At 52.4% G+C, this 23,591-nt stretch overlaps 1 protein-coding gene, 1 pseudogene and 1 gene segment (V, D, J or C); all 3 read right to left on the bottom strand.

Annotated features, from left to right (window-relative positions):
* Window positions 1–1,594: 1,594 nt before the first annotated feature.
* Window positions 1,595–23,591, bottom strand: part of LOC133757555 (T-cell receptor beta chain C region-like) — a 142,936-nt gene continuing 120,939 nt past the window's right edge. The window contains 5 exon segments of the C gene segment in view: window positions 1,595–1,737; window positions 2,050–2,156; window positions 2,311–2,328; window positions 3,168–3,554; window positions 7,904–7,945. Coding sequence covers window positions 1,717–1,737; window positions 2,050–2,156; window positions 2,311–2,328; window positions 3,168–3,554; window positions 7,904–7,945 — 575 coding nt within the window.
* LOC133757926 (centromere protein N-like) lies at window positions 10,931–11,911 on the bottom strand (annotated as a pseudogene).
* PRSS2 (serine protease 2) lies at window positions 14,872–18,566 on the bottom strand. The gene is made up of 5 exons (XM_062188233.1): window positions 18,527–18,566; window positions 17,424–17,583; window positions 16,228–16,481; window positions 15,693–15,829; window positions 14,872–15,021 (listed from the first exon to the last, which is right to left on the bottom strand). The coding sequence occupies exons 1-5, from the start codon at window positions 18,564–18,566 to the stop codon at window positions 14,872–14,874; spliced, it is 741 nt and encodes a 246-aa protein (XP_062044217.1).

Here is a 23,591-nt window from a genome sequence, read left to right as displayed (position 1 = left end):
TGTTTCCTATAATGGAAAGGTGGATGGCTATTTCAGGCAGCACTTACACAGATGACTTCTGAACAGGCTCACTGTGGGTTCAATCATTTATTCATTCATTTATTCAAAGATACTACCAGTGTTGACACTGAATCAAGGTACCAATGGCATATCCCAGAGATACCCTCACTTCCTGGTTATCAAGGAGTTTGCAGTCAGATGCGGTGCTAGACAACTAAAGAGGCAGTTTCCATCAAGTGTGACAAGTATCATGAAGGAGGTATACACCAGGCAGCATGATAGCAAAATGAAGAGTGTTCAGACCAATCTCTGCAGAGAAAGAGTAGGGAAAAGGCAATAAAGGGCCAGATGTCAGAGTCACATCTGTAAGACTAAATGGGAGTTAGCAAGGCAGGAAGGGTTGTGTCATTTCAGAAGGAGGAGTAGTGTGTGCAGGTGAGAGAATGAGGGGAGTGTGGAATAAGGAGGTAGGGCACCATCAGTGGGGTCTTAGGACCCATGTGAGGGACCGGCACTATATCACCATGGTGACAGTGAGACAACAGACAGCGTTTGAAGATTGCCTAGAAGTCGAAATAGGGCTGATTCATGGCTTTAGGGAAATCTATTTTCTATCCTTTCAGAAGCTGAGCAGGGAGGGATGGGGTGGTGCTGTGGTGTAGAAGGTAAAGCCTTTGCCTGCAGTGCCAGCATCCCATATGGACGCTGGTTCAAATCCTGGATGCTTCTCCTCTGATGCAGCTCCCTGCTGATGTGCCTGGGAAAGCAGTGGAGGATGGCCCGAGTGCTTGGGCCCCTGCACCCATGTGGGAGACCCAGAAGGAGCTCCTGGCTCCTGGCTTTGGATGGACCCAGCTCCCGCCATAGTGGCCAATGGGAAGTGAACTTTGCAGATGGAAGATCTCTCTCTTTCTTTCTCTCTGTATTTCTGCCTTTCAAATAAATAAATAAATAAAAAGAAGTTGAGCAAGGAACATTTTACCATTTCACCTTAATTTTCTGGAGAGAAACTTATAAACATATTCATAACTTAGACTGGAAGACAATCTTCCACTGAAAACAAATTCCCATGATAGTTCATTTTACTCTTCTCCGCTGGGAAAACTACTCGAGGAACAAATGGAGACAAGTGGTGGTTATCACTGAGCTGACTGAAACACAGGTGGGTGATATAGGGGGAATTAAGTTTCGCTAGCCAAGGGGACATGAATAGTTGGTAGGTGGGCACATTTTGTTGGTCCACTGATCCTTAGGGCACTGTTGTCCAGGGCAGGAGAGAAAACTCCTTTAAGCTAAATCTCTTTCTAGAAAGTTCTAGCAGTAACTACTTCATCTCCCATACATCTTTCACGACTAACTTCTGTCAATCACAGAGTGAGTCCCGCCCCTCTCCTAGGTGAGAGAACTGCACTTTGCATGAGCAGCTCCTGTTTCCATCCTGAGCAGGGAGCGTCACAGGGAGTGCAGAGACAGCGGAAGAGAAATTCAGACACACACAAGCTCGGCCAGGGTGCTTTTATTCATGGAGTCATTTCAGCACGCACCGGTTCCTCCGGGTCGGGGAGATTTCTGCCATGATTATCTAAGTCTGCACACACTCAGGGGGAAGATACTGGGGTGGAGAGAGATGCCAGCTCTTCAGAAGCGTTGGCGTAGGGAGAATTCACACTGGGGCTGTCACAGGTCGGAAGCTGCGGCTTCATCTTCTGAGGGGCGTCAGGAGTCCTTTCTCTTGACCTGCAGAAGAGGTTTTCAGGTTACCGACATCCAGGAATGGTGGGTATTGTCGGGAAATGGGAGAGATCATCCGCCAGGAAGACAGGACTCCGGGAAGCACCCCTGGAGCGACCACACCTTCTGCTTCCCAGCACGGATCCTTTCACTGCATTCCTGTTGAGGTGCAAGCTGTCCCCTGGGGCATGTGAATCAAGGCCCCTGCTGCTCACCGCCCACCTCCAGTGCTAGCAAGAGCTCCTTACTCCTGGCCCTGAGCAGCCCTGTGCCATGTCGTCACCTACAACGTTCCCGCACAGCCCACTTACTCCTTACCATGGCCATCAGCACCAGGGCGCTGACCAGCACAGCGTACAGGGTGGCCTTCCCCAGCAGGATTTCATAGAGGACGGTAGCAGACAGGACCCCTTGCTGATAGGATGCTGTGGGCAGGAGGGGAGAGCACGTGGGCACCTGTGAGCAGGTGTCTGTGGCCTCCTCCGCTCCCCCGCCCCACCCAGTGTCCACGAGTGTTCCAGGCCCTGGTTCCAGGCAAAGCCCGTGGGTGTGGAAGAAAAAAAGGAGGGGCTCACTTACCCGAGCTGATGCCACAGTCTGGAATACAAAGGGAAGAGAAAGGTAGATGAGAGGATGTCATTTCTTAAGGACACTGAGCCCAAATCACAAATCCACTTATTTATGGTTATTTTTCTCGCTTATTTGAAAAGAAGAAAGAGATGGAGGGAGATCTCCCATCCACTGCTCTATTCCCCAGATGCCTGCAACAGCCAGGCCTAGGCCAGGCCAAAGTCAGGAGCCTGAACTTGATCCAGGTCTCCCCCGTGGCTGGGAGGGGCTTATGTACTTGAGCCATCATTTTCTACCTCCCAGGGTGTGCATGAGTGGGAAACTGGATTAGAAGCAGAGTAGCTGGGACTTGGACCAGGCAGTGCGGCATGGGATGCAGTGTCCCAAGCAGGGACTTAACCACAGCACCACAGACCCACCCTGTAGACTTCAAGAACAGACTCCTAGGCCACCGACTCCTGTACATCAGATGGGGCAAAGCCAGCCTCTCCCGTCGGCCCTGGCTCTGTATTCCTGACGCTTTCCCAGTGTCAGGGACAAGGTCACTTTAATTTTATAAAACAGGACCAGTGAAGGGGACAGGAGACACCACCTACAGGTGCCAAGCTGTGTGTCTGGTCACCAGGGCCATCTGTCAGCGCAGCTGGGAGGGGCTGAGCCTCCAGGGAAGGCATGAGCCTGGTGTGGCCTGTTCAGGTCCCAATCGTCTTGGAGAGGAAGTGTGCTCTATGCTTCCTGACATTGTGGCCCCTGGCTGTCCCCTTCCTTGACTCTGGTTTTCTTCTGGTCTAATCTTCTCTTCTGCCTGGAGCTTTTCACTTCCTAGTGGTGGGTGGCTCCCCCCAGCCTCCCCAGGCCCTGCTTACCCGCTCTGCCCCAGGTCTGAGCACTGATGTTCTGGGTGACAGGTTTACTACCGTTGTAAGTCCACTCGTCGTCCATCGTGAGCCCAAAGAACTGGACTTGGCAGCGGAAGTGGTTGCGGGGGTTGTGCCAGAAGGCAGCTGACACCCTCAGGCGGCTGCTCAGCCAGTATTTGGAGTGACTGGAATCGGCATCCTCCCTGTAGGGCTGGGGGTCCGTGCTGACCCCATTGTGGACCTCCTTCCCGTTCACCCACCAGCTCAGCTCCACGTGGTCAGGGTAGAAGTCTTTGGCCAGGCACACGAGCGTGGCCTTCTGGGTGCTGGCGATCTCTGCTTCTGATGGCTCAAACATGGCGACCTGGGGTGGGCTCACATTTGCCAGGTCCTCTGGAAAGTGAAGAGGGGTGGGGGGAGCAGGGCTGCTGAGAGCTGTCTGTCCTGGGTGTGTGTGTGTGCACGTGTGTGGGTGCACGTGTGAGTGTGTGTATGCATACATGTGTGAGTGTGTATGCATACATTGTGGATGCACGTGTGTGTGCACATTGTATGTGTGCATGTGTGTGTGCATGTGTGCATACGTGTGTGTGTAGTGCGGTAGGTATGAGTGTCTGTGTGTGTGCATGTGTGTGTGCATGTGTGTGTGCATTTGTGCATACGTGTGTGTGTAGTGCGGTAGGTATGCGTGTCTGTGTGTGTGTGTGTGTGTGTGAGATGGCCATGAAGGAGCCATCATAAAGCACAGCTGTGGTTGTAGGGGGTCTTGTGTGCTCTGGGGTCATGGTCAGCCACTTCCTTCTGGGCTGTCCCACACATTGGCTGCTATCTGTCCCCATCTCCCTAAGGTGGCATTACGTCTCGATTTTCTTTGCAATGACTCCTCTTCTGAGACTTGTTTGATCACCTCTCAAAGGAGTATTTCCGTCTGTGTTCCTTGTTCAAAGCCTGGAGTCGTGCGTGGCTGTCTCATGTTTAGATTTAGAAGCAGTCATGGCTGAGTTGAATGAGCTTGGATTTTAAGGCAGAAGACTCATTAACATTATGACCACAGGAACAAAATTGACTTTTTCTTACTATCATTTTCTTGTTTTTTTACGTGGGGGTGGTGGTGCTGCATATTAGAATTATCCTCTCTTGCTCAGAAGAGTCATTTCGTATTACATCTGACTATGATTTTCCTACATACTCCAGCCAACTCACCTTGTTTGTATGTACCCTGCTTTGAGGAGCCAGGTAGCCTCTGGCTAATATCCTGTCTGATATTCTACATTCGCCCCTATGCTGGAGTTCCAGGGGGCTGTTTGCTAACAGGCTGAACTCTTCCTCCTGGCAAGCTTCCCTGGCAAGGTTTGAAATCCTAGTTCACAGCCAAGCCCAGCTTTCTTAAAAGCAGGAACTGCATGGTTGCTAGGTATGAAGAAATCACCAAGTCCAGAGCTCATCTCAGCAGAGGGTTTGCATTGCGAAGCCCTGGAGACTTTCACGTGCTTGGTAGAGGGAGGGAAAGAATGTCTGGGGTAACTGGAAGGGATGACCTCATCCAAAACCATGTGGAGGATAGAAAATACACATCCATCCTTCAGTCACCCTCCCTTTTTGCCAGAATTTACTGTGCCCTCTGTTTGTCTCTGTTTTGACCATGGGAGCGAGCTTTGGAGACAGAAAGGTGCCAATCCCAGATGCCTTCACTTTATCCAAATTTGAGGGCATTTTTATGGGAAAATGAGGACACAGGATTGGAAAAAGGCACATCCATGACATGGTGAGAATAAACACCAGGAATTAAAGCGATGATCACAGTAAATTGACTCATTTAAAATTTATAAAGGAATTTCATGTTAGTTCCATCCATTTTATGAGCTAGGGAGCCTGAGATAGTTCAAGTCACTTTTCCAGCTGCATGAATCCTAATTCCCTCCCCCTCTCGCCCCATGCGCTTCCACCCAGGCAGCCTCTGAATCCTGCGATTTGTACTCTGAACTCCTTTGTACTTTGAACGCCTCAGCTTGAAGGCTGCTAGCTGCCCAAGCCCCTAATCCTGGTAGGACCTGGGTCCCCTTCCTCCAGCCCTTGCAATATCTCCAGCCCAGACCCCATGCCATCCCCACCACCCTCTGTTCAGCTGCCAGCTTCCTCTCAAGTGTAGTGATGTTATGTTAGGTTTCATGATGAGTCCCTTATCCCATTATCCCAGCATAGATCCAAGCACAGGCTTGAGAAAATGAGTGTCCAGCCTATTTCCTTTGTACCTTATCTGCTGCTAAAATGGTAACTGTTAATTCAGACTTAAATCCCTACCTCTGTCAAGCACAGTACACCCCAGACACTCCCCGGCGGCTCCTGCAATGCTATGACAGGGACCTCTGTCCCCAGACCCCAGGAGCAGCCCTCAAAGAACCCTGGTGTTGACACCCTGGTCCCCACGGCCCCCTGTTCGTCAGGGAGATGGACGCTGGTGTTCAGAGACTGGTAGAGACAGAGGGAAGGGGAAGGAGGAGCACACACAGGAGGGCTCTATTCTGGAGGTAGAAGACGGGAAGATTGTTGGCAGGGAAGACAGAGCCTTTCGCCAAAATGGAGTCAGCAAGGCAGAAGTGGATTTAGAAGGGAAGGGGAAAAAAAAGGAGGCCTGATAAAAAGGGGAAAGGAGGGGAGAGGAAGTAAAACAACGAACCAAGAAAAGGGAGATGAGAAGAGCCCTGGAGAACAGGGAAAAGCGCAGGAAAACACACGACCCTGAAGACTAAGCAGAGAGCTCCGCGGCGGAGACCCGCAGCAAACACAGCAGGACCAGCCAGGCAAACTCCAGCAAAGCAGGAGAGGGCACAGGACACCAGGCAGGGAGCGGGGACTCGGACCTTTATCCTTGTGCCCAATTCCCTTCCCCGCTGCCCAAACAAGGCAGCCCCCAGTTAGTAATGGAGCCCCCATACCTGTCACGGTGAGCCTGGTGCCGACTCCAAAGTAGAGTGGTGAATTAGCACAGCTGCGGGGGCTCTGAGTAAAACCCACCCAGAGCTCGGCAGCCAGGGGGCAAGGCTGCATGCCCCCCCACAGCGGGACGAGCACCTCTCTCAGCCTGGACCACGGCTCTGCACTAAAGGAATTCCCTTTGGTAAAAGGCTGAAGCGCCGTCCTGGGACCAGAGGGGCACGAGCAAGAGGCTTGGGCAGGGTAGCTCGTGGCAGGAAGGGGAACGGAGAGCGGGGGGAGGCAGATCACAGCCTGGACGTGTGGAGGAGAGAAATGGAGGAGTCAGCCAAGTTGCACCCAAGGGGATGGTGGACCCAGCCCCACAGAGCCCCGTGGGGTGAGAGGGTTTACCCTGCCCTGAGGGGGAGAGACGGACTCCGCTCCAAGGCACAGTGACCCCACCACCATTGGTACGGCATCTGACCTAGGACAGAGAGTCGGGTCCCGCTGCCAAAATGCTGCTGCTGCACAGTTTAACATCAGGAGGCAAACCCTGGCAGAGCTCCTGGGAACCCTTCCTCCCAGAAACGGGCTCCCCACCGGACCCCTGGGGCTCTGCTCATCCTCCACCTGCCCTCGTGCTCTCGGCCTTCTCTCCGCTGCGTTCTCAATGCCTGCCTTCTCCCGTGAGCACTCCCACAACTCCAAGCTTGCAATACACCACCCCGAAAGCAGCGTTTTACTTACCCAAGACAGACAGCTTTGTTCCGTCGCCAAAGAACAGTTTTTCATTAGAAGCACAGCATCAAAGACCGGCAGGAAAACTGCCGCCAGCTGCCTGCCATTCCTTCCTCTCCAGCCCACCTGCCGTCGCTCTCCCAGTCCCAGGAGAATTTCAACTCTGGGAGGTGGGGCAGTGGTGGCCAACTATGCTACCTGAGATGCTGGAGTCAGAGGACCTCTACGCCTCTCCCTGTGTCTGTCTCCTTCCTGTGTGTGACAGATTCAAGGCCAGGGGCTCTCCCATCGGTCACGGCCAGGGCAGGCACCATCCGAGGAGACAGGGGAGACGAGGTGACCCCAGCTAGGAAGGCCACCTTATGGGGAGCCCAGGCTGGCACAGCTGGTCCATGAGCTCTTGGAAATGGAGGCTACTCCCTCCGTGTTTGCATGAATTCAGGTCCCCCTGATAAAAATACGACCCAAGCTAAGCACCCGAGGCGGAGGCTGCTGCTTCTGGATCCCAGCTGTTCCTGGCAGGTTCCCAGCCCTCCAGCCCTGACTTACTTACCTACAACAGTGAGCCGGCTTCCCTCCCCGAAATAGACGGTGTTTCCAGAACACAGTCTCCCAGGTCCACTTCAAAACCTCCCTCTGTCTGCTGAGCAGAGCTGGGAGTCGGGAGAGGTCGGCGCTCATGGCTCTGCTCCCTCTCAAGGCACCAGCCCTGCTTCACACACTCCATAAACACTCCCAGAGCTTGCCCGGGGCCCAGCTGACACAAGGAGACTGTGGCCTCCTGTGAGGGCCCTACAGAGAAGCTCTGCCAGAGAACTGGACGGACACATGTCCATCTCTTGCTCCCCGTCTCAGGGGTCTACCCGCAGAGGCAGTGTGACCCCAGGCTCGGCTCTGAGTCTGCTGAGACCCCCTTGAGTCCCCCGGCTGGGTTCACCCTCACAGGGAGCCTCCCTGGAAGTCGATTCCAGACAGGGGATGCCATCTCCCTCAACCGAGATCCCTAAGCTGGGTCTCCCCTTCCCTCAGGCATTTCCCAGAGCAGAGTCCCCCTTCACTGTACCCCCCCGAGAGACCCCCAGCCTTACCTACAACCGTCAGCCTCGTCCCTGAGCCGAAGGTGTAGTCATAGTTGCACAGCACAGCACGGCCACACCAAAATGGACATTGTGGAGCCACTCCCCCTTACAAATGCAGTCAGAAAGGTACGCAGAAGTCTTACCTACAACTGTGAGTCTGGTGCCTTCTCCAAAGAAAAGTTCAGTGTTGACACAGTGATGGGGGCAAGGAGGAAAATGAACTCAAGGTGTGGAGGGAGGAGGGCCTTGGCAGTGTTGGGGGAGTCTGGGCTCAGGAATCGCCCTGTGCTGCATGGGTATGGTACGGAAGAACATTTTCAACTTCTGACCCTTGGAACTGCAGAGCGTGGCAGAGTTCATTCCAACTCCTGTGCCCTTTCTCCAAAGACGCCTCATGCAATTGCTGCCTCTCAGAGGTTCCATGGACCGGGTGGGAGCCTGGAGGGGAGGGTGGGGTCCCGGAACTTGTGACTGCCTCCGTCAGGACTGGGGCACTCCTGCTGTCACCCCGAGGCCTCTGTGGGTCAGGTCACCTCTGATGCTTCTTCCCACTGACCTTGTCCTGGCTTAGGCGAGAAGGGGTCTCCCTGGATCCTTCACCTGTGAGGCCACCGAGACGTTCTTCTTCCCTTTGGAGTTTCTCTACCTGGGAAGTCCCAGTTCCAATCTGAGCGTGTCCTCGTCCGGGGCCGTGACCCGATCTGTGGTCATGGGGTGAGGTGGAGGCATTCTGGGTCCAACCACACCGGAGCCCAGAACCTGGGAGAACACTGGAGAGACTGAGGACCTTGGACAGGCAGAAGGGTTTTTGTAAAGGCGGCCTGTTGACTTGCATCACCGTGGCCCCCTGTCCCCACAATGCTACAGCTTTGTACAAAAACGGCCCCTCCCATGGGCCCGCCCCTCGGAGGCTGCAAGAAACTGCCAGAGCAGCCGCTCCGCTGAGGGGAGTGGGGGACAGGGCAGGTGACTTGACTCCATTGAGCATGCAGGTGGCGTGCGACCCAGACCCGGGGCTCCCTCCTCACCCCCACGTCCTTTCATCAGGATGTCTGAGCTCTTCAGAGCTGTGTGTCTTTGCAAGACTGCTAAACCGGCTCCTTTCTCCCTCCGTACCTGCCCTCTGCCAGCTGTCGTCACACTGGGGAACCGCCCTGTGAAGCCGCTGCCCCCTGTCCCCCTGGTCCTGCCCCCACGCTGTGCGTCAGTCAAGGGCCACACCTTGCGTCTGAAAGCAGGACCCCTCGGCACCCAGCCTCTCTCCCTTGGGCAAATTCTGAAGCTGCAGAGTGGTCAGCTGGGGTCTGAGGTCTTTAGGGATCGAGTCATAAGCAGATAAAATGACCGCTGAGGGCTTGCAGGAGTGGGTGTGGGAGAGGAGGGACCATGTATGCTGTCAGCCTCTGGACTCAGCTGGATGGGTGGAGTTATGGAAAACTCGAGAGGTTGGATGAAGAGTGTCAGTCTGGGAAGCACTCAGATGCCCTCCTAGGGCCGTGCAGACTCGGCCAGTCTTCTCTCTCCCCTGAAGGACAGAAATGCTTTGAGTTGTTAGCAGATATTTCTTCCCCTGCCCAAGATGACCCTAAAGTTCAACCTGCATAGGAGCAGCTGCAATATCAACTCACCAGATGGGCTTCCTTTCATTGCCTTTTAAGCTATGACCTACAATCCAGACGAAGAAAAAGACAAGCTCGACTACATAAGGATGGCACACTTGCAGGGGAGAATATAAACAGATCCGAAGATAAATGACGATCTGGGAAAATATTTGCTATTCTCTCTATTAGGGCTAACCTCCCCAAGATGTGAGGCACTCCTCCAAATCCATTAGAAAATGATCCAGTAGACCAATACAGACGGGCCCAAAGTGTGTGGCTCAGATAAAAATAAATTCAAAATATGCTTAACTGCAGGAAACAGTCCCTCAAAATGCAAAGCAAAGTGACATTGAAACATGACTTTTCACCAGTTTAAGTGACAAACTGGAATATGGAAGATCCTTGTACTGGCTGGCTTGTGGTGAAATAAGTAGTTTTACACACCAATTGATGGCAGGAATGAAAACTGATACAAGCTTTATGGGAGGCAACTTAGGTATCTCCAAAGACAAGTGTATTCTTCCCCCAGCAATCCCACCCATGGGAACATATCCTATAAATACTCTGCAATACAAATGAACTATTTGTAAAAGATTTGCATCACTTAGAACTGTAGTGACAGTTCTGTGATCTGTCGGGAACTGGGTAAATAAAGTGTGAAGATTACTCAACACTAAAAAATATTTTATAATGCTATGGAAAACTCTCTAAGATATGTTATTAACAGGAAAAAAGCAAGCTTCAGATTAGCATAGTTGTACACTATCTTTTTTAAAATTTTCAATATTTTAATTCACAAATGACTATAATAATGGTCAGTTTGAACATTACATATGATAAAAGATTATGAAAAGCATATTTACAACAAAACAATGATTTTATATAACTCTATCAGATAAACAGCCTCTTGCAATAACAACTTCTTGGACCCAGCTCTTCCCTCTGAACGGACTAACTTTATGATTCTCCCAGAAGCGTTGAGTCAGGTGTAGTTTCTTGGTGTTTATTTATGTTATCCAGGGCTTACAAGAAAATCCCTTGACACTGGCAATTGAAACCAGACGTGCCCAGGATGGAGAAGAGGCAGGAGTGGGAGAGAGGACTCTGGACATGATGCCCAGCAGGCTCCACCATGTGCCTCCTGCCTGACTCAGAGCATGCTGGTACTTGGGTCAGGTCTGGAGCCATCGATACCCTGTGGAATCTCAAATGCCCAAGGCTGCTATCCCCCGCAGAACAAGGCGGTGAGGAAACAGTCCCAACAATTGTATGAAGGCTTCTAAACTTTCAATACCAATAATTAATTTATAAAACACAAGTTCATAGAAAGATGCTGTACAAATTCATGGAAAGAAGCTCTCCAACTAGCCATTAACAAATACGTTGGCAATATGTGTAGTCAGGGAACTGCTGTGCCTACAAAGCCACATGGCTCTTATTTATCTCTGAGTTTAAAATAATTCATTCCCCGCTGGGCATGCAAGCGAGCAATGGATCTGCAGTTCTGGCTGGTGCTTCCAAAGCATGTGGGCTGGAGAACTTTATTCGGCACCCCAGGGGCTCTGCCCTGAGGGTCAGGATGCCCCCATTCAATGCACTTTTGAACTTCCTTTCGAGCTTATATTGTGCAAATTCTAGTTGTGGTTGAGGATAGTCTCCAAAGGTTTCTTGGGTTATCCTCTGGACTTTGTCTTTTTCTACTGCATTTGCATGAATGATCCCTGAATCTGTGTTCACGTCCCGCCCAAGGCTCCTCTCCTGTAGAGGTGTTGCAGGGCTGTGGATTTCAAAGTCCTGATGATACCGCTTGAAAGCCATAGCCGTAGGAGAGTCCAGGTGGCTGCTTCTCAGGTGCCTTTTCAGAAGCCGATGGTGTTGGCTAGCGACTGTCAGCGCCCGACCCAGAGCGGGACCTTGCTCTTGAGCCTGGAGGAAGACGTGACTGCATAGGGAGTGCGGGAGCAGTACACCACGTAGATAGGTTTGTACTGGTCTGGCTTAGTGTACTGTGTTCCCCAGAATGCACTCTCCTCAGCATCTCTGAGTCACATGTTTTAATGCTCTCTGAAGAATTTTCTTAAGTTCTATATGAAGGAGTTCAAGGTCTTCCCCTGGTCCTCTACTCCTCTGATACACATCCCGCCCGTGAACTTGAGTACCAACGAGGTTTAAAAGGGCTGCTTCGCTGAGACTGGCACACTTCTCATAGCAGAGCCACACTTGGAACAACAGGTTCCTTTCTCTGCCGGAAGCTTAACATCTGCAGTTGATTTTCAGACAAAAAAAAATCCCAGGCTTTTAGAACGGTCACCATTTCAGACATGGGGATTTTCAGGCTGGTCCTCCTGATAAACTCAGCAAGTTGCATCCATCCCTGTGGCACGGCCACAGCTCCAGTGGTCTCACTCTGCTCCATCGTGGCTGTTCCCAGTGCTGTCTTCTTTTCTTCTCAGTTGGCATTTGCTGGAGTGGGCATTTGATGGAGCACTCGACCCACGAGTTAGGGTCCCCGAGACCCTCACTGGGGTGCCTGGGCCTGATTTCTGTCTCTGCTCTGATTTGAGCTTCCTGCTAACGAGCAGCTCGGGGGGGAAGCTGGTGATGCCTCAGATAGTTGGGTCCCTGTCACTCACATGGGAGACCAGGATGGAGTTCCCAGTTCCTGGCTTTGGCCTGGCCCAGACCTGGCTGTTGCAAGAATTTGGGGAGTGAACCGGCAGATGGGAGATCTGTCTGTCCATCTTTCTCTGTGTGCATGTCTCTCTCTGTGTGTGTTTCTGCCTCTCAAACAAAATGGCTATAAATAAACTAAAAAGAAAAGAAGATCAGTTTATCTAAGAAGCTGTTTTCTGGTCCCAAATTAGCTCAGTGTGTCTGGGATAACTTAGGAAGCTTGATTTCAGAGCCACTCCCAGGAGCCTCTGGGAGACAGTCTCTGGGGCTGGCTTCCTCATTTATTGTAGCACAGGGAGAATTTCCTGGGTGTTTCTGCCACAGCTCATGGCAGGGGACCTGGGCCTCAGGAGCGGGACAGGTGCAAGTCATGGAGGATATGGGCGCGCTGTCTGGCGGGCAGCAGGCTGCTGCCAGGACAAGGCTCTCAGACTCCAGGGAACACAGCCTGCTTATTTACCTCCTCAGCAGCACACATCTCACAACGCGGTGCCCCCGGCCTCAACAAGAGGCCATTGCTTTCAGCAACTGGAGCATGGCGAACCTTTCGTTACCTCTCCTCTCGCAGGCACGCAGTTGCTTCTGATCTGTTTCTGCTCCTTTTCCAGTCTGACTTGTTCCCTTTGTCAATCATTTACCCGCTAAGTAAAAATTTCCCTTGACTCCTCTAGCGGGGCACCCTCACCCGACCTGGCCTCACAAATGACGACATCACTCTGTCTTGGACCCAGTTCTTCTTCGTGAGAATCCCCATGGAGCTAGCCCCAGGTTGGCTGGGGGCCCTGTAGGAGCACAGACCCCTCAGGCTGGGGTCGGGTTGGGGGTCGTTCACCCGCTTGGACAGCAGGGGGCAGCCGTCCCTCATGTTTCCAGGACTGCGTAGTTGCAATCTGCGCTTGGCCGCTTGAGGGGGCGAGAAGAATGTGCAAGTCGCGGCTTTGGGCCTGGGGTAGAAGCAGGGTTTCCGCCCAGCCTTTCCCGGGGCCTGGGTTGGGGGCGGGGAGCGGTGGGAGACGCCGGGATGCTCAATAACGCGTTGTGTTCTGTGGTTCGTGGAGCCTTATCCGCAGGGTAGTAGACTCACATCAACGCACATAGCATCTGTCCCCCCTCGCGGTTTGCTCCATTGGGGAAGGGACACGTGAAGAGACTGCCGTGAGTTCTAGGGTGACAGATGGAGATCCTCGCCTAAGTTCTGGGGCTCTGGTGGGCGCGGGGCCCCCAGGGCTTGTAAGCAGTAGGAGGCAGCGAGGGGGAGGACCGGGGTGGTGGGGGAGAGGTATGGGGCTGGCAGGGGCAGAGGAAGGAGAGCCCATTTCCAAGATAAGGAGCTCTGCTGGGTCCCAGGAAGCTGTGTTACAAGGAGGAGCTCCCTGGGAGCAGTCACGCGGCCTGGAAGGCAGGCATTGAGCAGAGCCCCCAGGGCCAGGCAGAGATGTGTCGGTGACTTGTGCTGGAGAGACTTGGAAGACCAGAGCAGAAGGACCACAGCTGTAGCAAGAGAGAATGCGAGACCAGGGAGAGACGCACAGGCTGTGAAGCCAGGGAAGTGAAACCTCACACCCACATCTGGGTGCACTAATAGCAGTCGCCTCTGAGCTCTGTTCTCCTTCTCCACCATGGGGATCATGGCCACTCAAGACTCCTGTAAGGCTGGGTGCTCACTGGTGTTTTATTATGTGGGCCGCACCAAGCGAGAGTTCTCAAGGCCTGGGGGAAGAGACCCCGGGTCGCTTGTCGGTCCTCCAGACCCGCCAGGGGGGTGATGGGAAAGCGAGGCCAGCAGGGCCTTCTCCCAGGAGGGCACCTGCTGTTGGGAGGGTGTCCAAGCAGGCGACCAAGGGAGTGTGAAAAAGGGGGCTCAGAAGGAGCCAGGGTGGTCAGTGCTGGGGCTTCGCAGATGTGTTGCCCCGGGCAGGAATGGACTTAGAGGAGGCTGTGAGGTCTTGCCCGCCGCGCCAACATGTGCACACAGTGCCAGGGTTGAGGAGCCTCTCTGCAAAACAGTATGCAGTCCTGTCCCCGGATCACACAAAATTAGCTGGTTTCCTGGAATCTCCTCTATGAACTGCCCACACGTCTTCCAGTTTTCTATTGAATTTCCATTTTTCTCCCTGTTTTTAGCAGCTCTTTATGTTATAGATAACAACCATTTTGTGATGCAAAGTGCCAGTAATTTTACCAGTTTATTGCTTTTTTTTAAACTTTGCTTAGGTTGTGTTTGCCATGCAAAATTTTTGTTGTTATTTTATTTTATATAGCTGAATAACTTATCAATATTTTCTTAAATTCTGAGTTTGGTATCATAGGAAAATCATCCCCAAAATTAATTAAAAATTTTTTCCAGTATATTCTTCCAGAACAAAAAAAAAAAAAAAAAAAAGAAAGAAAGAAAAGGGGAAAAAAAGAAACCATGTAAGCATAACTTTCCTGAAATGTTTTTCTCTGGAAAACAGTGCCTCGTGCCTCTCTGCTTAGTATGTTTTGGCTTCTGTCCCTTCATATCCTGCTACTCTGATATTGCACAAAGCATAGTTTGGGAATGGGGGGCAGGGCTCTGCTTGTCCCTCCGGGAAAGCGCCCATGGCCGACCCCGTGCTGGAGGATGTTGCCCAGGGTGAAGGGAGACGCAGGAGCAGGCTCAGACACAGGCAGCACAAGCAGTCGCTTTATTGGCACAATGAGCGTGGAGGACTGGGGCCTTTAGTTGGCAGCAATGGTCTGCTGAATCCAGTCCACGTAGTTGCAGACCTTGGTGTAGACTCCAGGCTTGTTCTTCTGGGCACAGCCGTAGCCCCAGGAGACAACGCCTTGGAGCTCTCCATTGCAGACCACGGGGCCACCGGAGTCACCCTGGGAACAGGAGACAAATTGGGTAAAGAGGGAGACATGGAGGCAGCCTTGTGGTAGCAGGTAAAGCTACCACCTGTGCTGCCAGCTTCCATATGGGCGCTAGTTCTTGTCCCAGCTGCTCCACTTCCAATCTAGCTTCCTGCTAATGTCCTGGGAAAGGCAGTGGAAGGTGGCCCAAGTGCTTGGGCCCCTGCACCCACGTGGGAGACCTGGAAGAAACTCCTAGCTTCTGGCTTCTGCCTGGCCCAGCCTTGGCTGTTGTGGCCACCTGGGGTGTAAACCAGTGGGTGGAGGATCTCTCCTTCTCCTATGTATTCACATCTCTCTGAAACTCTGATTTTCAAATAAATAAATAAATAAATAAATAAATAAATAAATCATTTTAAAAAGGAGAGACAGAGACATGAGCAATGTAGCTACACTCACTGTGAACCCTAAAGGAGGCTGTTCTACTCAGCTGTGTGGCTCCGAATGCTTCTCGTGACCCCCCCCCCCCCCCCCCCCGTTCTTACTAAGATGATAGGTGGCACAGGGGAGTCTTCCTCACTTCTCCCTGGGGCCCTGCACCCAACCCTCCTCCCCATGCCTCACAACCTTGGGCATTCAAATCCCGCATCCGGGTGGGGCCTGGGGGTGGGCACAGATCTGAGCACGCCAAGGGGCTAGGTCACCTGGCAGGAATCTTTGCCTCCCTCAAGGAAGCCGGCGCAGATCATGTTGCTGGTGATCTCGCCAGGGTAGGAGGCTTCACAGTCGGCCTGACTCAGCAGCGGGGCGTACAGGCACTGCAGCAGGTCTGGGTACTTGACTTTGAGGAGCAGGGAGAGACGGAGGAAAGAAGAAAAGTGAGTTGGGCTGGCCAGGCTGCAGAACAAGAATCCAATGCTAAACACTGACGGCAGTGACGCCACAGGACTCCAAGAACGGAAGCCCCAGAAAGCAATAATGGCTCTTGGTTCCCAGAAGGATCACTGTTAACCCCTTCCCTCTGTGTAACAAAAGCAAGACCCGCTTCTGTTCTCTTTTAATTCTCGGAGTCAATTTTTTGGGACTTTGCAGTTCTGGTACTCACTTCAGAACCTCGCATCCAATGGGTGTTTGCCAAGTGTTTGTGGGATGGAAGCAAAGTGTTCAAACTCTAGGACATTCTTGGGTCTGGAAAATGTGGGGACAGAGGGAAGTAGCAGGGTGAAGAGTCCCACTCACCACCAGAGCTCAGGGTGTTGCCCCAGCCAGTGATGAGGCACTGGGTGCCAGCAGGTGCACAGGAGCTGGGCAGAGAGATGGTGGCCACCCGGCTACTGATGGTGGCAGGCGAGGAGAGCTTGATCAGCAAGATGTCATTGTCCAGGGTCCAGCTGTTGTACCTGGGGTGGCGGATGACCTTGGCCGAGTCGATGAACTGCTCACCCCCCTCCTCGACTTCGATGTTGTGCTCTCCCAGTCTCACCTGGATGCGGCTGTGAGGAAGGAGAGACCTGATGGGGGATTTTCTAGGCCAGAACATTTCGGGGTTCTTAGACTCCCCGATCATGGGTAGCCCTGGAGGCAATGTCCCAGGGAGGTACGTGAGTGGGAGGTGAGGCAGGTGGGGGACCAGGCCCTGTTAGCTACAGAGGTAGGTGGTGGTAGAGAGGGCATGAAGAGAGGGGCTGCAACTGGGGGTGATTCGTCAGCCTTCTGTCTGCCAGCCCCTCTGCATGCAGCATCCTGGGCCCCCAAGTGCCCGTCACCCTCTGTCTTTGCTAGGCCTGCAGTGACCGCTACCCTACTCTCACCTTCATCCTGTATGACCCAGGCCAGTGGATCTGCAAGTGTTGTTTCAGGACCTGCAGCTCCAGCTTCCCTTGGGGATTTTCCAAACTCCTGGTCCCCACCCCAGACCTGTTGAAGCAGAACTCTGGGGGTGGGACCATGCAGTCTCTGACTAAGACTTCCAGGTGGACCTGACGCACACCCAGAGAGAATATTGGATGGGGTTCATGGTACTCAGCTCTGCTCTGTCTACACAAGAGACTCTCCAGAGTAGAGAGCTTTATGAACGCACTAAGGTTCAACCCCTCTTTCTGAAAGTCTGAGTTCATTGCCTTGGTATAGGACCTAGGCAGCAGGTTTTTTGTTGTTTGTTTTTGAGGTGGTTTTCCTGGTTGTCAGCTGGCAAAGGGTATTGAGCAATAATATCCTTGCCTGGTTTTGCCACTGGTCCTTATGCCCCCAAAGAATCCCCCCCTGCTTTTCTCACCTGTGGCCTCTGCTGTTTTGTGGATTTGTTTTGGGGGTGAGAGGCTGCTGCCAGCAACTTGTCTTGTCCATCCTGGCCTCCACCTACATTCCCCAGCCTGAGCACTCCCCTGGATGGACTCCAGGCTCCCTGAGCGGGCAGTGGAGGACCCAGCACTTACTACTTGTAGCAGTGAGCCGCCGACACCACCCACTGGTCATTGATGAGGGAGCCCCCGCAGAAGTGGTAGCCGGAGTTCAGGGACACCTGGTAGGGGACGGAATTCTCCTCACAGGTGAAGCCCCCAACGATCTTGTCATCGTCGTCAACGGGGAAAGCGACTGGAGAGAAGAAGAAGGGAGAAGCCAGTTCAGCTGCTGGCAGATGGAGCCTCAGCCCTGTGGCTGCCTCATGCTAACCAGCGTTCCTTGCTGACCACAGAGATGACAGGCAAGTGGGGAGCACCGCCGTCCCCAGGAGGAACCCCAAGACTCAGCTGTCCTGACCTCCCTGTGTCTGCAGAGCACGTGCTGAGACAGCACACAGGGGCTCTGGGTGAGGATGCCAGAAATGCCCTCACAGAACCCCCTAGTGCTATATGGGTTAGAACTCGGTCATCTCAGCCCAGAGTGCTTTTCTGTCTTTTATCCGTGGTCTGTTCCCCATGGCTCTCCGAGTCCCAGTTGTCAGGGTAGTTTGACCTGGCTAGGAAATCTAGCTGTAGCCACCTTCTTCGATAATTCAACTCTGCTCAGGGAAGCCAGAGTGGAGATAGCCCCAGTGCACTTAGGACAAAGGGAGACACTGCTGTCAGCCACTAGAACATGGCTCCTAACCTCGGCTGCATACTGCGGAATCTGCAATCAGCTTGGAAACCCGATTCACATGCTGCAGCCCAGACCAATGAAATGAGGCTTTGAGGGCTAAGTCTCGGGGATGAGTAATTTTTCAACACCGCTTCCTTCCCCAGCCTAGGAGCGTTCAAGTTAAAGAAGAGCTACAGTGGAGCCATCCCAGAGCTCTCAGAGCCAAGCCTTTGGCCCACCTCCACCTGACTTCCCACCACTGCCCTGATTGGGAGGAGTGGCAGTGTATGTGTGTGTGGTGGGGAGGACTCAGGAGGAAGGTGAGGCTTAAAGGAAGCTCGAGAAGGTGGGAGAGAGAGGACTAGCAGGAGAAATGGAATATCAGAGTGCAGGCAACATAGAAGAGGCAGTGGTAGTGGCAGAGCACGTCTCCTGGACAAGGGTTCAGGCAGGGCGTGCAGCAAGGCCTGGGACTCACCAGCCGCTCCCACAAAGGCAAGGATCAGGAGTGGGTTCATGGTGACAGAAGTACAACTGAGCAGGTGCTGGTGAGCTGGTCTTATACCTGCCCGGGTCGGGGAGAGGGTTGCGTGCAATGGAGGACCACTGCTCCCTGCACAAACACACCTGCAGTTTTTCCCATCTCAAGGTTTGGCGTTAGATTGGCTATGTTTGGCTACACTGGGGATGGGTGACTTGCTGGTGATAAGGAAACTTAATTTCTGAGGCTGGAGAGGGAGCACAGGTGATTCCTGGAAGGATACTGGGATGGGGGAAAGAAGGGAAGCCAAGCCCCCACCTCCACAGCTCCACAGCTGGGCTGTCATAGGTGAAGGAAAGAGGGTTAGGACGAGGGAGAAAGGCCTCGGTGCTTGCAATCCTCTGTCCGCATGGAGAAATAGCCTCCTTAGGGCAGAGCTGGTATTGTAGTAAGCTTGGCTATTTGAGGTCCCAGAGGCCCCATGAGGAAAGAAGTGTTGTCCAAGGCTCATGCCTTTGCCATGAAGACATTTTCTCTCCAGTCTACACCCCTGGTAGGAAGATCAGAAGGAAGGTTTTGGTGAACCAGAGTCCCAACATCGAGACAAGACAAGAGATGCAGTATTTTTCAGAGTACGGACTTTCTGGTTGGCTCTGCTTTCTGTCAAGAACACAGATTGGGGCCGGCACAGCGGCTCACTAGGCTAATCCTCCGCCTTGCGGTGCCGGCACACCGGGTTCTAGTCCCGGTCAGGGCGCCGGATTCTGTCCCAGTTGCCCCTCTTCCAGGCCAGCTCTCTGCTTTAGCCAGGGAGTGCAGTGGAGGATGGCCCAAGTGCTTGGGCCCTGCACCCGCATGGGAGACCAGGAGAAGCACCTGGCTCCTGCCATTGGATCAGCGTAGTGCACCGGCCGCAGCGCGCCTACTGCAGCGGCCATTGGAGGGTGAACCAACGGCAAAAGGAAGACCTTTCTCTCTGTCTCTCTCTCTCTCACTATCCACTCTGCCTGTCAAAAAAAAAAAAAAAAAAAAAAAAAAAAAAAAAAAGAACACAGATTGGGAGTATTAAAGGGGGTGGGGCAACATTGAAGTAGGAGCTCACCCAATACATTTAGGACAGTACCACACTCCTTCTCCATGGCAGGACATCGGTCTTGCTCAGTGCTCTGTGACTTCCCTGGCTGGCAATCTGCTCTAAAGGTGACGGAAACAAGCTCCACCTGCCAGGAGCCAACAGCCAGAGCCAGAATTACACCACTCGGCTCAGGTCAGATGTTAGCAGGATCTGGACAATGGTAATCTGTGTTCTGATCAGAGTCTGCAGGAGGTAGAGAGATTACACATGGCAAATGGGTCAAGCGTTGGGTTCAGTAACCAAGAAGTGCAGTGGGGTGGAGGGGATCTGGAGTTTTCCAACTTAGGAGCAGTGCATACAGAGTGAAGCCTCCCAGAGTGGATCACATCAAGGTCTCTCCATGGCCAGCAAGACACAGCCGTGTAATTTACTGAGGCACCGCCCGGCCCGAGGGGTGTGAGATGGAGATGGAGCGTGTGTGTGTGCGAGAGTCTGATCGTCCAAGCCCATCAGAGGAGCCTTCCCACGGGGATGCTTCTCCTTCTGAGAGCCTCTAAGCTCAGGGCTGGTGAGGAGGGCAGAGTCCATGTCTGAGTTCTCTAAAAGGTTGAAAAGGAGGGAGCCTTCTGGAGATACTGCACAGAGTGAGAAACGGTCAGCTCAAAATCTGGAGGAGGGACTTGAGATGGCGAGTGGGCTGGAGGGACGGAGCAAGTGGACCCAAGAAGGAGCTGGAGAAAAGGCCAGGCGGGGCTCCTGGGGTTGGGAGGGAACACAGAGCACCTCCCGGCACCGTTCCTGGCATGGACGCCAGACCCGTTCCTCCACACCAGGCGACCCACTGCTCAGAGCCCCGCTTTCCCACATGGCACTCCTCCCATTCCGAGGGCCCATCCCAAAGTGGAGACCTTGCTCTGTTTGGTTCTTGACGGGTTTTCAAGAGCTCTCAGACTGCAGGGCTACCTGCTTTTCCTTTGTATTGAGTTCCACAGTCTAACTTTTCAAAGAGAGTTTTGCTTGTGAGGTGTGCAGAATGAAATTGTTTCCACGTGTGGAGGGCGGACGTGTGGCTCAGAAGGATTCTGTCTCGCCCGTGAACACAGATCTACACATGTCAGGGCCGGCCCCAGCGGCAGGAATACGTAGAAAGGATTGTGGAGTGTGGGATTTGCTGCAGGTGGTTCCAACAGGTTTATTGAGGACCAAGCCAGAAGTCTCTGGAGGGCAAATCTTACATCCTGTTCCCTCCTGTAACTTATCTCCCTGGCAGGAATTCCACACTGAATTAATCTTTCACCTGGAACCTTGTCCCAGGGGCTTACCTTGCCATGCCCTCGGGTCTGTCTAGACGATGTCTAGCACACAGATGACAGAGATAGCTAAGGGTCGGAGGCAGCCAGGTTGTGGAGCCTTGATAAATGGGGGCCTTCCCTGTGATATCATTTAATATGCTGATTTGCTGTGTCCCCTTGCTGTGGGGTGTGCATCGACCCCTCTTTAGGGAATCAGGAGAGACTCAGGTCCAGGCATCTGCGTGTACCAGTGAGTCCCACGGGGAGGTGATGCTTGATAGAAGACAGGAAAAGGGATCTTTGGGTTGGTGCTTGTGGCTCTGCCTCTCTGTCCAAAAAGAGAAGATCTAAAAGCACGAGGATTTCCTGCAAGTAAAGCTTATAAGATTAGCCTTTTCCTGATATTCTGTCTTCATCCTTAAAATAGTGATCATGCCCACAGTATGGCGTGAGGTCAGCACAGACTGAGAAGGTAGCCATGGGTAGAAACTAGCACTTCCTTCTCCAGACTCAGATGTATAGGTTAGCTTCAGACCCAGCTGCCCACATGCCATCTGCGTGTGCGTTTTGTTCTTGGTACTGTTTACTCCCAACTATGGATGCCTCTGTCTATGCTTCTAAGGAATTCTCCAGGCTTGTATTTACTGCTTAGCATATCAAATGACCGTCTTTTAAACAGGATAGCATGGATTCATTTCCCTGTGTGTACCAGGCACCAAGCATTGAGGAAGTCTTTCATGCACCTCTCTTCATTCTACCGTCACCACCTCTTGTCTGGTGGCCCATTTTGTATATGATCAGATGAACGCTGTGGAGGCAAAGCAGCTCACTGCTAGTCATCTGGCCAGTAAGTTGTAAGGGTGGGATTGAAGCGTGGGGTCTGCCTCCAGAGCTTGCGTGTTCTCCTACCGCAGAGCATTCTGCTTTCCTTGACTTATTTGATTCTCAGTGTTGCTTCATCAAGGTGGTAGGCAGAAGATCCCGATGTTCCTTCTTACAGCTGCATCGTCTCCAGCTCAGAGAGTAAGTTCTCCAAGGACTCGGGGCCACGGAATGCAGAGATGGTGACAGAACCTTTCCCTGTTCAGCTAAGCTCATAGAGTGTTTCACAGCTCTCAGTTGGAAAAGCAGATTTATGACATACCCCAGGTCGCTACTCTGTTTTTTTCATACTTCTCACCCCTCACCCCACCCCCCCATCTGACATGTTGCCTCTCAGCTCCATGTCAACTCCTCTTTGGCCCCAGTACTTTTATCATCCACCGCCTGGATTGTAAGATCCTGGATTGTCATTTCCCCATTCCCAGTTCTTTCCTTCTGTTATATGTCTTCTTCTTCTTACATAAACCCATACATGAGGAGGTGGGGACAGCGCTTCCATTCACTGTTCACTCCCCAAGTGCCCGCAATAGCTGGGGCTGGGTTGGGCCTGAGACTGAGCAGGGAGTTGGAAACTCAATCCATTACTTGAGCCATCACCACTGCCTCCCAGGGGTGCACAATGGCAAGAGGCTGGATCTGGGGTGAAACTGGAAATTGAACCCAGGAGCTCTGATATGGGAAGCAGACTTCTAAAATCCTTGGCTAATACGCTCACTCCACCCTTTGTCTTCTAATCCATATATCACCATTTCTATTTATCCAATAAGCAGTTGTTTCGTTGGATATTTCAGCTTGAACATTATTCCATCTGTGCACTGAAGGGGTGTTCCGCATGATCTAGAGCAATTGAAGACTGGGGCAGAGGCTGAAGGCATCACTTGGTTGTGGTGGGTCACTCCTGCCCCCTACCTGAATCTACAGAAGATATGCATATTTTATGCCCAGAGTGAAGTGTCATTCACATATTGTATTTATTTTACAGGCTTCTAGAGAGGGCGAATGGGGAAGTCTCTAGTGATTGAGGCTCTAAGGTTATTAATTTTTTAAAAGATTTATTTATTTATTTATTTGAAAGAGGAAGAGAGAGAGAGAGGTCTTCCATCCGATGGTTCACTCCCCAGCTGTGCTGATCCGAAGCCAGGAGCCAGGAGCTTCTTCTGGGTCTCCCATGTGGGAGCAGGGGCCCAAGGACTTGGGCCATCTTCTGCTTTCCCAGGCCATAGCAGAGAGCTGGATTGGAAATGGAGCAGACGGGTCTCGAACCAGCACCCATATGGAATGCCGGCGCTTCAGGCCAGGTGTTAATCCACTGCACCACAGTGCCAGCCCCTCTAAGGTTATTTAAAGATAGATGCATTCTTGTAATGGGCTGGCGAGTCTTTCTGTTCACATACCAGCCACTCCTCATCCAGTCCACTGCTGGACCTGTTAGAGTTGCTTAAACAACTCAAGTCAGCAAGAGAGTAAGCAGAAAAAAGCCAGTGCTGGGCCCAGAAGGAAGAATTCCTGTAGGCTACTATTACTGAAACACCTGTCCATAATATATAGACTGTAATAAATGGTGTGTCTATTTATTTATCTAAGCCATGTTCGATCCAGACTGAGCCCCACAAATCAAGTTCAGAGATAAGTCTAATCAGTCAATTGAGCTCTCTACACGCATTTGATTTATGAAATGTCTAGGCTGTGCCATCCGTTTGGAAGGCAGCCAATGCATCGGTCCCTTTCCTCTAGGCCAGCTCTCCTGCTACAAAATGTGAAGAACTGGATTTGTGGACCAAAGATAGGGCCCAGAGAAAGCTTCCCTCTCAGT

The sequence above is a fragment of the Lepus europaeus genome, chromosome 1, assembly GCF_033115175.1.
Source record: "Lepus europaeus isolate LE1 chromosome 1, mLepTim1.pri, whole genome shotgun sequence".
Taxonomy (NCBI): Eukaryota; Metazoa; Chordata; class Mammalia; order Lagomorpha; family Leporidae; genus Lepus; species Lepus europaeus.
This window is presented reverse-complemented; position numbering and strand designations above follow the sequence as displayed.